At 36.1% G+C, this 17,358-nt stretch overlaps 1 protein-coding gene across 2 annotated transcripts in view; it reads left to right on the forward strand.

The window, feature by feature from the left end:
• Positions 1-16,658, forward strand: part of ANKRD50 (ankyrin repeat domain containing 50) — a 32,491-nt gene extending 15,833 nt beyond the window's left edge. The window contains exons 1-4 of one of the 2 annotated variants that reach the window (XM_019419146.2): positions 4,492-5,010; positions 6,293-6,522; positions 8,417-11,967; positions 13,549-16,658. In XM_019419146.2, coding sequence (XP_019274691.1) covers positions 6,318-6,522; positions 8,417-11,964 — 3,753 coding nt within the window. In that variant the 5' untranslated portion in view covers positions 4,492-5,010; positions 6,293-6,317 and the 3' untranslated portion in view covers positions 11,965-11,967; positions 13,549-16,658. Of the gene's footprint in view, positions 1-4,491; positions 5,011-6,292; positions 6,523-8,416; positions 11,968-13,548 lie in introns of those variants that run through there. The other variant, XM_019419138.2, reaches the window with a different exon arrangement.
• The last annotated feature ends 700 nt before the right edge of the window (positions 16,659-17,358 follow it).

Genomic DNA, 17,358 nt, shown 5'->3' on the forward strand with positions numbered 1-17,358 from the left:
TATGGAGTTGGAAGAGCTTCACTTTAGCCTTACAACGTCACACAAATAATACAATAAGTTAATTTGAGAATGGGATTGAGGCTACAAAGAAAACAGTCAGATGGAGTCTTTAGAGTAACAGCAGTAAGTGATGATAAAGGCTTCTTAAGACATGGTGATTCGGAAGGTGCCTTTCAGGATTAAATTTTGTGTTGAAACATAAAGGATAAGAAATTTTGCCTGGGGGAATTCTAGTAGGAGGGAGTACCAAATACATCGGCTTCAAAACAAAACAAAACAAAACTGAAAGGAGAGTCATGTGGCTGGAACAAATGGGAGGATTCAGGAATGGATCCTAAGATTTTGGCCTAAGAAACAGGAGGATGATGAGATACATTAAATGACATGGGGAAGTCAGGTGGGGAAGAACTTATTTTGGGGGTAAATTGAAAGAGGATACGTCTTTAAACATACTAAATTTGAGACGCCTATGGGGCATACACAGAGATAGATAGCAGACAGTTTGGGAGATTTTTACTTTTGAGTTTAGGGTGAGGTCAGGGCTAGAAAAAATATCTCAACATTTTTAAAGCCATAGATTGGCTTCTGACTTATAGTATGACTGAGTAAGGCATGGAAAATAGCACAAAAACAAGAAAGTAAAACAATGAGAGAACTATAAACCAAACCTCAATAAAATGTGGAAGTTAATATCAAATTGAGATGCAGACAAAACTGGCAGAACATTTATTCTTTAAAATAAGTGTGTACTCTGAATATCATCAAGAGTATAAAGGCTCTTTTTTTGAACCATGGAGACAGGTTACAGACTTATGCTGGAAGTTCCCCTGGACCCAATTAGGCAGAAAGGAAGAACAAAGAAGGCAGGGAAGAAGGAGTCAAACATTTGGGGGGTAGTCCGGGAGGGGTTTGTGGTGAGAAATCCTGCCTTATATATATCCCCACAGCTTCTGATCTTAATTGGCTGGGGAGAAGTAGAAGCTCAAAGAAATTTTTCATGCTTATAGCTCTGAGTCATAAGGAGAATTCTTACAAGCCTGGACCTTGGATACACTAACCTGCAATTGCTGATCCAGAGGGAACTTAATCTTATTGAAGAGCTGTCGTAGATATATAAAAATGTATCTCAAGAACAAAAGGAGGAAGGAACACAGGAAACACTCACCAGAAAAATGTTGCCCTGGAACAAAAAGAAATCTGTGGCCAAATATATTGCCTTAAATGAAAATGTAATTAATAAGCAATTGCTTGAGTTAAACAATTGCATGAAGCAGAAATAAAAGTGCTTGGAGAAGAGATGGTGAGACAACAGGAGGAGATGAAACATGCCCAAAATATATATGAAAGCTTACTCTGTGAAAAGAGATATTTCCAATCACTAGGAGAAAGATAATTTCATAAATAGTTTTGGGATAACTGTGGAGCCATGTGGGGAAAAAAAAATGTTTAGGAACCATAGTTCACATCTTTATGCCAAAATTAATTTGATTTAAAAAATAAAATTAGGGGCGCCTGGGAGGCTCAGTTGGTTGAGCGACCAACTTCGGCTCAGGTCCTGATCTCGTGGTTTGCAGATTCGAGCCCCACGTCGGGCTCTGTGCTGGCAGCTGGAGCCTGAAACCTGCTTCTGATTCTGTGTCTCCCTCTGTCTCTGCCCCTCCCCTGCGCATGCTGTGTCTCTCTCTGTCTCAGAAATAAATAAACATTAAAATAAATAAATAATAAAATTAAACGTTCAAAGCTTTTGAAGAAAACATGAGGAAATGTTTTTTAAGCTGAGAGTTGGGAAGGCCCCTCAAAAATGTGACATAAAACTCAAAAGTCATAAGAGAAAAAAAATTAATTTTGATGTACATAAAAATTAAAAAAAAGAAACTGCTGCCAAAAAAACCTTAAAAAGTCAAAAATAAAAATAACAAATGGTGGAAAAATTAACAACAATGTATTTTCTCTATACTAAAGAGTACCAAGAAGAGAAAAATTGATAATCTTTTGTAAAGTGGGTAAAAGGATATAAAGACACATTTTAAAGAAAAAAAGAAATATGACTCCTAGGCATATGTAAATGTGATTGGCTCATGAGAAACAAATGTAAATTAAAACTATAGTGGTGCCATTTTTATGTATCTGTGGAAGAAGTAAATAGGCATTCTTACACAGCTGTTGGGAATGTATATTTATATAATTTTTAAGGAGAGTATTTTGCCAGTTACTACCAAAGTATACACAGATATGCCCTTAACCTAGCAACTGTAATCCTAGTAATATATCTTACGGATATACACATTGCAAAACATTGCAGCTTAACACATTGCAAAATGATATGTATAAGAACAAGGTAGGTTTCAACTGAACTATATCAATAATCACATTAAATGTAAATGGTAAATATCCTAACTAAATGAGTTTGTCTGATAAAAATATGAGATCTAACTATATGTTGGCCACAACAAATATACCTTGTATATAAAGAGACACATAGTTAAATGAAAAAGAATGAGAAAATACATACCATGCTAACCCTGATCAAAAGGAAAGACTTGTATAGCTACATTAATGTCAGGTGATGTGAATTCTGAAGAAAAGAATATTACCAGGATAAAAGAGGATCTTTTGTAATGACATAGGGGTCAATTTCTCAAGGATATAGCAATCATAATAATTGTTTATTCCTATAATAACAAAGCTTCAAAATATCAAAAACTGATAGAATTGCAAGAGCACATAGACAAGCCACATTTATGTTCTGATATTTTAACACTCCCCTTTCAATAATGATAGAGCAAATAAACAGCAGATCAGCGAGTACATAGAACAGTTGAAAAACACTATCACCAAATTGACCTAACTGACATTGGTAGAACAGTCTACCCAACAATAGCAGACAGTACACATTCTTTTCAAGTGCCCATAAACCATTTAGTAAGATAGATATATTCTGGGCCACAAAACAAATCTTAATAAATTGAAGGGTACGTAAGTTATACAGAGTATGTTATCTCATCACAGTTGAATTGAATAATGATAACACAATAACATAAAAAAACCTAAGAAATCCCCAGATATTTGAAAGCTGTACAACCCACTCCTAAATAACCTATAATTTAAAGAAGGAATCAAAGGGAAATTATTTTGAACTAAATGGTATTGGAAATAGTAGGGAATTCATAACATTAAGGGATTATTATTAGAAGGAAAGTGTGAGGGGCACCTGGGTGGCTCAGTCAGTTAAGCATTGGACTTTGGCTCAGGTCATGATTTCATGGTTTGTGAGTTTGATTGAGTCCTGCATTGGGCTCTGTGCTGATAGCTCAGAGCTTGGAGCCTGCTTCGGATTCTGTGTCTTCCCCTCTCTTTCTGCCCCTCCCCCATTTGCGCTCGCGCTCTCTCTCTCTCTCTCTCTCTCTCTCTCTGTCAAAAATAAACAAACATTAAACAAAAACTAAAAAAAGAAGAAAAGTGTGAAACAATTATTTTAGTTTCTAAGAAACTAAGCAAAGAAAAACAAACAACCCAGAGTAAGCAAAAGCAATAAAATCATCAATTTCACCCACCAGATTTCCCTCAACTCTGTTATAATATTTGCTGTAAGTATAATCAGTAGACCCTAGTAGATAAGAGTGTAGACTAATGTGACTGACTGCCTTGGTTTGCCCAGGACTGGGGGTGGGGAGTGGGGATGAAGGACAGCTAGTTTCTAGGACTCCGTGCTTAAAACTTGGAAAGTCCTAGGCAAACCAGGATGAAGGGTCCATCCTTACCTAAGTTCTGGAGTCACAGCTTGGACTTGAATTCCTTTCTTTAACTGGATAAATGACTTATCTTCATGTGCCTTGATTTCCTTATCTGGAAATTGGTATTATAATAGTACTCATCTTAAGTTTATGTGAGAATAAAATGAGTTAATTGGTATGTAAAGTACTTAAAGCATGTAAAACACTGAATTAAAGTTAGAAGTGGTCCCCCTGCTTCTCCCCTTGCCCCACCGTTTTTTATAAGCAGTGGCCTCCAATCTCACTCTTTTCTTCTACTTACCTGCTTCAGGCTTTCCTTCAAATGTAGCCAGTTATCTTTCTAAACAGAGATATAAATGTATCAATTCCCTGTCTAAAATATTTCAGTTGACCCCTTAGTTACCCTTAGGTCATAGCCCAAATTTCCTGATAACGTTTATAAAACACAGTATTTACTCATTTTCCTAACTCTTCTCTTCCAGACTTTGTTCACAAGTCTTTCTTTTCTTCAAGATAAATGTGCTGTTGCCTAAACTAGATTTTTTTTTTTTTTTTTTTTTTTTTTTTTTTTTTTTTTTTTTTTTGTCCTATGTGTTGTCTTTACCCTAGCTCTTTCTGTTGGCTAAGCTTGTTTATTTGGCTTCCCTCCCCACAACTCCCATCCCTATCAAAAGTAGGTTCTGTGTACTCCCACAGCATTGTGTGTTATTTATCAAGTGGTAGTGATCATATAGTACATTAGTATATCATATACTATAGTGTATATATATTACTGTAGTACTTGCTTTTCATCAAACTTCTTTGTTTTCATGATAGAGGAAATATGTACAATAAGGTACAATAAATTGTTTTCCCAAATTTAGTATATTCCTTCTGCCAAGATTGCTCTGCTTTCCTTTTATTACAGTTTATTGTAAAATTTTCCCAGTTCCTGGAGAATAACTGTTTCTTCAAAACTTAACTCATCTTGAGCACCTAATATTTGAATATTTCTCTGACATTCTCTGCCTTTCCTGTCTACCCGTCTTGAGTTGGTCATTTCTTATCTACCACATTAGTAATTTTACTGCTTTTTATCATAACACTGAGTATACTGCATTGAAGTTATTTGTTTTCCATTCTAGAGTACAACAATGTCAAGTCTTCATTTAGGATCTACTATGGGCACAGCACTATGCTAAGTCCTGGGGTACACTCATGAGCAAAACTGACATAGTCCTTGTGTCTTGATGCTCACAGTATAAAGGAAGAAATAAAAATTAATGGCATTAAATTAGTAAGTATAACATTGCAAATTTGCCACTGCTACGAAAGAGAAATATTTAATACAATGAAAGCTTACTATAGGGATTCAACCTTTGGAAAGTGACTCTCAAGCTTACAATTAAAGATTAAGGAGGAGTTAATTACATGAAGAGAGAAAAGAAGCACATTTCTGGCAGAGAAAACTGCTAATGAAAAGGTCCTTGTGTAATTGTATCTAATAAAAGTTATTGAAAGAAGGCTAGTGTGGCTGGAGTAATATTCTAAAAAGGTTCTTTGGCTGCAGCAGGAACTCTGGGGAAGTGGTTGGAAACATGTAACATACAGAGCATACAAGTGATTGTGGCAGTCCAGGTGAGAGATACGATGTTACAGACTGAGGTGGGTTTGAGAGACATTTATAAAGAAATGTTGGTAGGACGAGGTGATAAAAACGATCGTGGTTGCTATGGGATTGAAAGTTTAAGAAGAGAGTTGTAGAAAGGATTATCTGTAAATTTTTGGTATTAATAACTATATGGATCATGTCCTTTTCACTATTGTATTTTTTAGTGCCTTATTCACCACATGACATGCTCAAGTAAACATTTGAAGAAAATGAATGAGCATTGTTTCAGTTTTGAAAAAGTTATATTCAATTGCTATGTAAATTTTGAGTAGGAAATGCATTGTTCTGTGGAATTAAACCTAGAAATTTGCTCTTTACATTGAAATTTGAACATATATCAAATGGGACCTAGGTTATAGTAATTTATCTTTAAACGATCTTTTAAAATAAAATTTATATGTGACAAGCTAGTATAGCCTGCAGTCATTTTGTAAGAGAAATGATGATAAAACATTTCTAAATTCTGTAGGACCCTTGGTATTTTCTTTTTATTAAAGTGATCCCCAAAGTTGTTTTCTTTTTCCTTTGCAACACATTTTAACTTGGTTATAAGCAACTCAAGCTTTTTATTGGTGACTTAAAAAATCAGGAAAGGAGTATTGAAATCTAGTTTCCTAAAGTTCCTACTATCCTTCCCCTTAATTATGCTGACTTACTAATACACACATACACATACACACTCATGCACACCCTTTATTGTGGAAAATTTTGTTACTGAAAATGTGAACTATTTGGGACTAGTATTCTTAAAGTAAGGAACTGAAACTTACACAATATTTTTATTCTAAAACCTAAATTTATTTCTTCTTAAAACATTTATAATCTATATTACTAATATCTGAATGATAAATCTTAATAACATTGTAGCCAGTAATATTGAGAATGCTCATACAGATGTATTTTACAGGTGTGTTCTACTCCCTCTTTTGGGAATGAAGCCTCCCCAACAAAGCCTGTATCTACTTGTTGACTCTGTGGATGAAGGGTGTAACATTACCGAAGGTGAACAAACATCTACCAGCTTATCTGGAACTGTTGCGGAGCTCTTAGCTGGTCACCATGAGTTCTTTCCACCATGGCTATTGCTTCTGTGTTCTGCCCGAAAACAGAGTAAGGCTGTTACTAAAATGTTTACTGGTAAGTGTAATTAATGCCTTGTGTGTACTTTCTGTGTGTTAATAATCTGTTTCTAAACCGTGTGTCATGTCTTCTAAACTATCTGCTGGCATTTGGTGTAAATGCCACATCGATTTAGTATTTCTATTTTTTTTGTTGTTGTTGTTCAGTTATTTCCCAGCCCTCTTTGTCACCAATATTATTATTCTAAATCATATTTTTACCTTTATTCCTCTAGATTGACTTTAATAGCATACTTTTAAAAATTGGAACTATTAATGATATAAACCAAAGAATTATTAAGTTTGGTTAAAACTTTTAATTTAGGAGAAGTTTGAAATACACACTTTCTTTCCATCCATGAACATAGCATATTTTTTCTTTATTCAACTTTTTTTCTTAGATCTTTTTTCAGTTTTCCTTGTATATGTCCTATACATTTCTTTCTGCTTTTTGCTAATGTTTTAAGTTGAAATATATGGGTTTTGAATTGAAATGTATGTATTCAGAATTGAATTTGCAAGTATATCACTACAGGGAAAGAACATTAAGAGTTTTACTGGCTCTAAGTAAGTTTCATCTACTCATATCTGAGGATTTAACAGAACTAGTCCCTGTTCTCACAGATTCTTCAGGATAATAAATAATTGCAGCGAACATCAGTTTATAATATTGGCACACATCCTATCACTGTCATTCTGTCACCAGCACTGAGAAGTTCCATCCCGAAGAGATATTTTCAGTAAGAATACAAAAGTGGTTCAACAGACATATGGTCCAACATTTCAGTAAATCATGTTTTTATTCCCCTAAAAATTTTGAGCATTTTTCAGCCTTTTCTTATAAAAAAAATGGCTAAAAGTGTTGTGATACCAATGTATTAAATTGTGCATATTCATACTAAGGGAATTACATGTATAGGGATTAGAAGTTGCAATTTTAAAAAAGTAATTATTTTCAGTAACTTTAACTCAGGATATTCAGATTACTGATTAACAGATATTCTTAGTTCTGTTTCAATGAACAGATAACTATCATGAATGATGAACTTTATAATTTATTCTATCCAGGAGCACCTGGATGGCTCAGTCACTTAAGTGTCAGACTCTTGATTTCTGCTCAGGGCATGGTCTCATGATTCATGGGTTCAAGCCCTGCATCGGGCTCTGCATTGACAGCACAAAGCGTGCTTGGGACTCTGTCCCTCTCTCTGTCCTGCCTCCATGTGTGCATGTCTCTCTCAAAAATCAATAAGCATTTAAAAAAAATTTATTCTATCTAAATTCATATTACGAAGCATTTAGAGGTGAAAGAGCTTTATTTTCCAAATCATAAGCATTTTATATGTATTCTTTATGAAAGTACATTTACAGTGGTAATTTAAAGGCAGTGACAGATGATACTCTAATTGGATGTAAATATTCAGTCCCATAAGTAAAGCTAGCGTATATTCAGGTATGTGGATGGAAATATATACATTTTTCATGTGAAAAAATCAGCTTATAAAAACAAACAAGTATTGTTGGTTTTCTCTGGCAACTTTTTTTCCTGGTCATTTGGGACTTCAGAAAATCTCACCAAGGTGCTTTTATGGATACGCATGTAAGACTGTCCTAATGCTGAGTTTAGTACCCCTTATCACTAAAGTTGAGCAGAGCTCTGAGCCACTAAAAGAATAAGAAACAGTTGCATTCGTAAACAGAAAAATGAAATAATTTATCTACCTTTAATGTGTTTACAGAGGGAAAAGAGAACTGATTTGTATACTCATAGGTGTTAATTTATTGGTATTAATTGATTTGTTATCTATTTATTTGCTTATTAGTTTATTATGTATTGAAGATATCCTCTTTGAATATATGGCAACTTCTGTGATCATTTTCAACTGATGACACCGACTTTTTTCTCTCTGTAGGTTTTCGAAAAATAAGTTTAGATGACCTTCGGAAGGCATACATCGTTAAGGATGTTCAGCAGTACATCCTTCATCGTTTAGATCAAGAAGAAGCTTTGCGACAACATCTCACTAAAGAAACTGCAGAGATGTTAAATCAACTTCACATTAAAAGCAGTGGATGCTTTCTTTATCTAGAACGAGTTCTAGACGGAGTTGTAGAAAATTTTATTATGTTGAGAGAGATTCGTGACATCCCAGGAACTCTTAATGGTCTGTATCTCTGGCTGTGTCAGAGACTTTTTGTAAGAAAACAGTTTGCAAAAGTCCAGCCTATTTTGAATGTGATTCTTGCAGCCTGCCGGCCTTTGACCATAACGGAATTGTATCATGCAGTCTGGACTAAAAATATGTCATTAACCTTAGAGGACTTTCAACGTAAGTTAGATGTCCTCTCCAAACTTCTTGTTGATGGACTAGGAAATACTAAAATACTGTTTCACTATAGTTTTGCAGAGTGGCTTCTGGATGTGAAACACTGCACTCAGAAGTATTTATGTAATGCAGCAGAAGGACACAGAATGTTGGCTATGAGTTATACCTGTCAAGCCAAGAATTTAACACCATTGGAAGCACAAGAATTTGCATTGCATTTAATTAATTCAAACTTGCAGTTAGAGACAGCTGAGTTAGCTCTCTGGATGATATGGAATGGTACACCTGTCAGAGATTCTCTGTCTACTTTAATACCCAAGGAACAAGAAGTGCTACAGCTGTTGGTTAAAGCTGGTGCGCACGTCAACAGTGAAGATGACCGCACATCATGCATAGTCCGACAAGCCTTAGAAAGAGAGGATTCCATTCGGACATTATTAGATAATGGAGCTTCAGTAAATCAATGTGATTCAAATGGGAGAACATTATTGGCTAATGCTGCATACAGTGGCAATCTTGATGTCGTGAATTTACTTGTCTCCAGGGGAGCAGATTTAGAGATAGAAGATGCTCATGGACATACACCACTTACCCTAGCTGCTAGACAAGGACATACCAAGGTGGTTAATTGTTTGATTGGGTGTGGAGCAAACATTAATCATACTGATCAAGATGGTTGGACAGCATTAAGATCTGCTGCTTGGGGTGGCCATACGGAGGTAGTTTCTGCACTACTTTATGCTGGCGTAAAAGTGGATTGTGCAGATGCTGATAGCCGAACAGCCTTGAGAGCAGCAGCGTGGGGAGGTCACGAGGATATTGTACTGAATTTGCTACAACATGGTGCTGAAGTCAACAAAGCTGATAATGAAGGTCGAACTGCATTGATAGCAGCAGCCTACATGGGACATAGAGAAATTGTGGAACACCTGCTGGACCACGGAGCAGAAGTGAATCATGAGGATGTCGACGGCAGGACCGCTCTCTCTGTAGCTGCACTTTGTGTGCCTGCAAGTAAAGGACATGCATCGGTTGTCAGTCTTTTAATTGACCGAGGTGCTGAAGTAGATCATTGTGATAAAGATGGCATGACTCCGTTGCTGGTAGCTGCTTATGAAGGACATGTCGATGTGGTTGACTTGCTTCTAGAAGGGGGAGCAGATGTCGACCATACAGATAACAACGGTCGCACACCCCTCCTAGCAGCAGCTTCTATGGGCCATGCGTCAGTTGTAAACACACTTTTGTTTTGGGGTGCAGCAGTGGACAGCATTGACAGCGAGGGCAGGACAGTCCTCAGCATAGCTTCAGCCCAAGGAAATGTGGAGGTAGTACGTACCCTACTGGATAGAGGGTTAGATGAAAATCACAGAGATGATGCTGGATGGACACCTTTGCATATGGCAGCTTTTGAAGGTCACAGATTAATATGTGAAGCACTTATTGAACAAGGTGCTAGAACAAATGAGATCGATAACGATGGACGGATACCTTTCATATTAGCTTCGCAAGAGGGTCATTATGATTGTGTTCAAATCTTATTGGAAAATAAATCCAACGTTGATCAGAGAGGTTATGATGGAAGAAATGCGCTGCGTGTTGCTGCGTTAGAAGGGCATAGGGACATTGTTGAATTACTTTTTAGCCACGGAGCTGACGTTAACTACAAAGATGCTGATGGTAGGCCTACGCTTTATATTTTGGCCTTAGAAAACCAGCTTACGATGGCTGAGTATTTTTTAGAAAACGGTGCAAATGTAGAAGCAAGCGATGCCGAAGGAAGGACAGCACTTCATGTTTCCTGCTGGCAAGGCCATTTGGAAATGGTGCAGGTTCTGATAACCTACCATGCTGACATCAACGCTGCAGACAATGAAAAGCGGTCTGCCTTGCAGTCTGCAGCTTGGCAGGGCCACGTAAAAGTGGTTCAGCTTCTGATTGAGCATGGCGCCATAGTTGACCATACGTGCAACCAAGGTGCGACTGCCCTCTGTATTGCAGCCCAAGAAGGGCACATTGATGTTGTGCAGGTTTTGTTAGAGCACGGTGCTGATCCAAACCATGCCGATCAATTTGGACGCACTGCTATGCGGGTTGCAGCCAAAAATGGACATTCTCAAATAATTAAATTATTAGAAAAATATGGTGCATCTACTTTGAATGGCTGTTCCCCGTCTCCTGTTCATACAATGGAGCAAAAACCTCTACAGTCGGCGTCTTCAAAAATGCAGTCATTAACAATTAAATCAAATAGTTCTGGCAGTACTGGTGGAGGGGATGTGCAGCCTTCACTGCGTGGTTTACCTAATGGGCCAGCTCATGCATTCAGTTCTCCTTCGGAATCTCCAGATTCTACAGTCGATCGTCAGAAGTCGTCATTGTCAAATAATTCCCTGAAAAGCTCAAAAAACTCATCTTTGAGAACTACTTCATCTACAGCAACAGCCCAAACAGTGCCAATTGATAGCTTTCATAACCTGTCATTTACAGAACAAATTCAGCAGCATTCATTGCCGCGCAGTAGAAGTCGACAGTCCATCGTTTCCCCGTCTTCCACAACACAGTCCCTGGGACAGAGCCATAATTCACCGAGTAGTGAATTTGAGTGGAGTCAAGTAAAACCCAGTTTGAAGTCAACTAAAACAAATAAAGGGGGGAAGTCAGAAAATTCCAGCAAATCGGGGGCAGCTGGAAAAAAGGCTAAACAAAATAATTCTTCACAGCCAAAGGTTTTAGAGTATGAAATGACTCAGTTTGATAAAAGAGGACCTACAGCCAAATCTGGTACTAGTGCAGCCCCTAAACAGACGCCAGCAGAATCTCAGTGCAAAATTATGGTACCTTCAACTCAGCAAGAAATTGGTCGATCTCAACAGCAATTTCTTATTCATCAACAAAGTGGGGAGCAGAAGAAGAGAAATGGAATAATGACAAATCCCAATTATCATCTTCAGAGCAACCAGGTCTTTCTTGGTAGGGTTTCAGTCCCACGGACAATACAAGACAGAGGGCATCAGGAAGTGTTAGAGGGATATCCTTCCTCAGAGACGGAATTAAGCCTTAAACAAGCCCTGAAGCTTCAGATCGAGGGTTCTGACCCTAGCTTCAACTATAAAAAGGAAACACCATTATAAAAGGTAACATTTCATCAACATAAAGAATAAAATATCAAAAGTATGGTTCCCTCTACTGAGGATACTCTTTCCCCTAATAGTCATGTGGCCAGTTCCCTCGCCTAATCAGTTCAGATGACATCCTCTCAGCAGCACCTTCCCTTAGTGCCCTTGTGAATTTGAATTGCCCCACACCACCAGCATTCTCTTTTTGCCTTTCCTGTTTTTTTTGTTATCCAAAGAACTTATTATTTCACATACGTTATATATTTATTATTATGTTTATTATTTGTCTCTTCCCAACTAAAATATAAGTTCTGTGAAGGCAGGGGTTTTTATCTGTTTGTTCTCTGCTATATTCCATGTACTTGGAATACTGTTTGGACCTATATTAGTTTTTCAGTAAAAATGTATTGAGTAGGTGAACGGATGAATGAATATACTACTTATGAATCTCAGTAAGAATTTCTTCTTACATAGTCATTTCCCTTCTTAGAAATTCTTTGGTGGCAATAGAGGGAGAGGAGAGGACCATTTCTGTAATACTCATTTTTTGGTTTGAATAAGATAGTATATGTAGTGCTTAGTAGATAGGTAGTCAGTGTTAATTTCCTTCCTTTTTCACCCTGGAAGAAGTCAAAGATTTAATCAGCTAAAAGTAATTTTTACTATGGCAGATCTCTTAAGAATCTTCCAAATAAAATTTGCACACACCAAGAAGAGGTGAGGAAAGATGTTAAGTTGGATGTATGCACAAGAGGGTATTTAGAGCCCACTATATTTACACATAAGAATTACATGTTTAAACCTCAAAATAAAATTAGATTTAAATACAAACATTTTTTTTTCTTTCCACCACAATGGACACTTCACTAATTACATAGGGGAATTTAGTGAGAAAATATATATATAATTTTATATAATAGATACTTTTTCAGAAGCACATCTCTCTCATTAGAGATAAATCCAATGGTTTCATTAGGAATCTTTGCTATTTTATACTACAAGTATATTTATCCCACTTTGCTTAATCATTTTTCATTCTTTAAAAAAAAATGTACTCTTTAGCAAACTGAAATATCCCTTGTCTTTCTGGTTTGTTTTTCCTTCTTTCTTGCTTTCTTTCTTGCTTTCTTGCTTTTTTTTTGTCTTTGGAGATATATTTTAGGGGTATTTTAGGTGAAACATTATAAATTGTAAATTTCCTGTGCTTTCTAATAGTAAACACCTTTCAATCTGAATCGATGGATGACTGGTCAAATCTCATTCCGAAATAATTTGTATAAAGTAGTTAGTTCATTCTCCAATGTGACTTATTTTAAAAATACCTAGTGATGGTACAACCCTCTAACTCTTGTGCTATCTTTTGTAAAGGCAAAGTATATGTATATATTACACAGTAAAACACATTAATGAAGGTAAACATTTTGTGGATTCTTTAAAAGTGATTGTAAGTTAAATAATGAATCTCTAATAGATGTGTCCACTTTATGTTTTATATAGTAAATACATAAATATATATAATTATATAGGGTCTTAAAACTATATGTAGTTATATAATAAGTATAATGTAGACATTAATTTTTTTTTTAACTTTTGCATTAGTTTCCTATTCTGTGAAACAGAAGACATTGTGATTGGAGTGGTTCTTCAGCTACTGGATGAAAACATAAAATGCCTGTTGATTTGCTGAAAAAAAAAAAGTGAAGAATGTGATATCTGCAGTACAGTTACCTTAATTACTGTCATGTGCCTAAATAGTAAGGCTGCCTTCTCAGTGTAACCCTCTGTGCTTAAAAAATTTCATTTTGTGTGCTTTGTATTCACTACATAAGAATAAGCACTTTTTTGAAACAAATGCAGATGTATACTGCAGTTCCCTGATAAAAGCTGAAAAAAAAATTTGCGTAAAGTATTTTAAGTTAAGATTTGATAAATGTGCATGTGCCATGATCAAATATATACAAAAAGGCAGTGTCCTTTGTATTTATTTTATTTTTTTCTTTTTGTGGCAAATGAAACTTAAGCATATTGTTTCACATTTGCATCGTTGTAGTGTATGGCTTGTTTCTTGTATCTTTAAAAATGTTGCTCAATAAAATAAATCATGCAACTATTTTATGTTCAGTACACCTTCGGCATTGGTTGAAAATGTGTTTCTATTTAATGCCACACTGAAGTGAAAAATGGTTTCTTGACAGATTTTTTGAAAATAATCCTAGTATTTTAGGGAGCTGCTCTAAGTAGTTTAAATATGGATTTCCCAGTAGAATCCTCCTGATCTCTGGCTAAAGAGGAAAAAAAGAAAAAGAGAGGAAAGGATGAAAGGGAGAGAGATAGAGGAAAAAACACACTATAGGCAGAACAAAGTTCTGTTTCATTCACTGGGATGCAATTTCACCTTCCACTCGCTTGTCATTCCACCTCCAAGAAGACAGACTATCATTTCTGAGGCATAAAAATTCTCAGGGACAAAGCCATGCCTCAGGGCGTGTGTATGTAGAGGGAGATGCACCTGTCTGAGGGTAGATTTTTGATCCCTGAACAATTCATCGACTACACTTACCTCAACTGTCCAGTGAAGTACAATATAATTTACCAGTGTCAATTTTAATGCTGGCTTTTCTCTCAGTCCTTTCTATCTTATAAATCACTTCATGACCCAAATAGCCCCAACTCAAAAATCAGTGGAATCCATTTTAGTGGTTAATTGGATAAATATTTTTGATGAATGTGTAATATGTGCCATCCTTCACAGATGACGCCATTAACCTGTCAGTCATAGCACGTGTGTATTTTTTTTTACTGGTATTTGGTAAACGATAGTGATGGATTTGCACTTTTCTGTCCACATACTCTTTCCTGTTTTCTTCTTTGGACAATTGCTCACAGGATAACTGGATGGCAGGGTTAAAGGTGAAGTCTGTGACAAGGAACACAAAGTTGACTGGCTCAGATGACCATCAGACCCACGGCCTGGCCTTCTTGATGGACTCTAAACCAGTGGAGCTGGCTTAGATGGGCCGTGTGTATGTCCGGAAAGTCTGGGATTTATTGTTAAGAAGCCATGGTTCTGAGTCTGATCTTTGAATAAGCCTTGTAAATTTTAGAAAGCCCAGAAATTCTGTTTCCCATGTGCTATTGATAAGAAAGAGAAATGAGGAAAGAGAATTTGGAGATTCAGCACAACAACATTGCCACTACCGGAAAAACAATCTTTAGAAAATGTCTTAGTTAATAACAGAGGTCAGTACTGTCCTCTTCATACATGAAGGGTACATGGGATACATTGTTCACAGGAATAGAAACGTGTGATTAGTTGTGATAAGTGTCTCACTTGAATCTTCGTGTGAGGCTTTTGTTTTTATTTTTTAAAGTCATCAAAACACATTCTGTTTGTGTCATCAGTCATAATCAGGAATAGGAGATAAGGTCAATCGATACTAAGGTGACATGGCAATATTGATAACTCAAATGTGAATGTTTCAAGTATTGAATTTTTGTCCCTATGGGACATTTATTAAATACACTTAATAGGACTCTTGCAAAGTAGCCTTAAAAGTGTTAATGATTCTATTGATAAATATGAATACATACTATTATTAGAACCAATGTTACTCATATCTCAAATACAGTACATTTACATTACTGTAGAAGATGAAGCTCTAATTTCTTATTAGGTGTATTTTTCTTTAGAAAGAGAACCCTGAAAGCTGCCAGTTTTTCTATTAACCTTGAATTATTGGAATTGTATTTATTTAATTTTATTGTTTTTTACAAAAATGCACCTTGTGGCCAAAGGGCAAAGATATGACTCATTACATAAGGGATTTATGTTTTTCGAAGAGCTAAATGTTTTCGTATCCATATTATGTACACTTGAAACAGTTGGTAGGAAGAGAACCTGTTGGAAAAATATGATTTTCAAAAGTAAGTAGTCCTCTGGGTGTTTTTATATTCATTGCGTTTTGGAATAGGACAGAAGAGGTTTTTAGTTAGGATAAGGATGATTAAGAGTGCTGGAGATACCCTGCTTTGCCTACTTGTTTCTTTGGGGATTTAACAGCATGACTGAAAACAGCTTTTGCTTCATTAAGAAGAGTAAAAACTAGTCCCCCCAACTTAAAATGCCTAAAGAGCTATTTTAAACATCAAAATGCTTCAATTTTGTAAATCACCTGACGTCACTACACACATATGATGCCGTGTGCTTATAACTTTTTAACATTCCGCCTGTGCCCATTCCCTAAAAGTCATGAGTTGATAATAAGGGAAGCGATTAAAACAACAACAACAACAACACTAATGAAAAATTAAAATCTGAATGTGTGTAGGAAAGGTTTTGGAAGGAAAACTGACTGGCACTCCGCATACTGCAAGGTGATGCCAGTATCTTTTGTCCTCCTTCCTCACTCCCCACCCCTACTGGAGTCCTTACCAAAAACAAGTCACTACTTAGAAACAAGAGTAGTTTTCTCATTATTGTTTGGCTATGCGAATGTTCGTTTTGCTTCATGTTGCTCCATTTACACTTCTCAGCAAATGTAGTTGCAGACAAATGGTTTCTTTTTATTGTTTCCTTGGTTTGGGGTATGTAAATAGCCTAAAATGTACATTGAATTTCACATTGTAAAAGTTTTATTTTATTCCTTGTATTATATTAAGCAAAAATCCCTATGTATATGAAAGTGCATAATAAATATATTTGCTCTCTAGAGGATATCTTGTTTTAATTTTACCCTTGAACCACCAGAATGTGCATGACATGTTTACAGTAGAAACAACTATTAGTTTTAAGTTGTTAGCTTATTTTAAATAAATACGGAGTACGGAGAAAATGAATTTGGGAATATTCTACCAAAAAAGAAAAAAAGAAAAGAAAAAAACTAAGATGTAAAAACTTCACAGAGGAAGGTAGAAAACCAAAAAGATCTAGACTTTATGTCTCTGAAAAGTTTCTGTAAGGACCTGGTGTTCTTTCCCTCCCCACCCCCCGACTGATCACCGTGTAACTGCTGTACCTCCCCATGTCTGGCTTCATGACTCTGAGGTTGCGTAACCTGATAAGTTGTGTGCGTGCGTGCTCCGTGATCATCAGAACAGTATGGCCATCTCACATTTGATATTTTGGAGTTTATTGCAAGTGTGGTCATTCGTTTTCTAAACAAATTTCTGTGTATTCTTCACTCGGTAAAGCTGAATCGCTTCATGTTCTGCTTTTCCCACCAGAACACAACATCCTGTACATGTATGAGCGTGTGTGTAAATACATACAGTATATTATTCGAAAGAGAGGTTTCTGAAAAGGCCAGCTAGGTATTATCTGTCAATTTTATGATAATTACAGAGTTCTGCAGTAATTACCATACATTCTTTCTAAATGTGTTGTATTAATAAGAATCCAACTCAAACTTT

This window comes from Panthera pardus, unplaced genomic scaffold, assembly GCF_024362965.1.
Source record: "Panthera pardus isolate Hobbes unplaced genomic scaffold, ASM2436296v1 HiC_scaffold_13, whole genome shotgun sequence".
Lineage (NCBI taxonomy): Eukaryota > Metazoa > Chordata > Mammalia > Carnivora > Felidae > Panthera > Panthera pardus.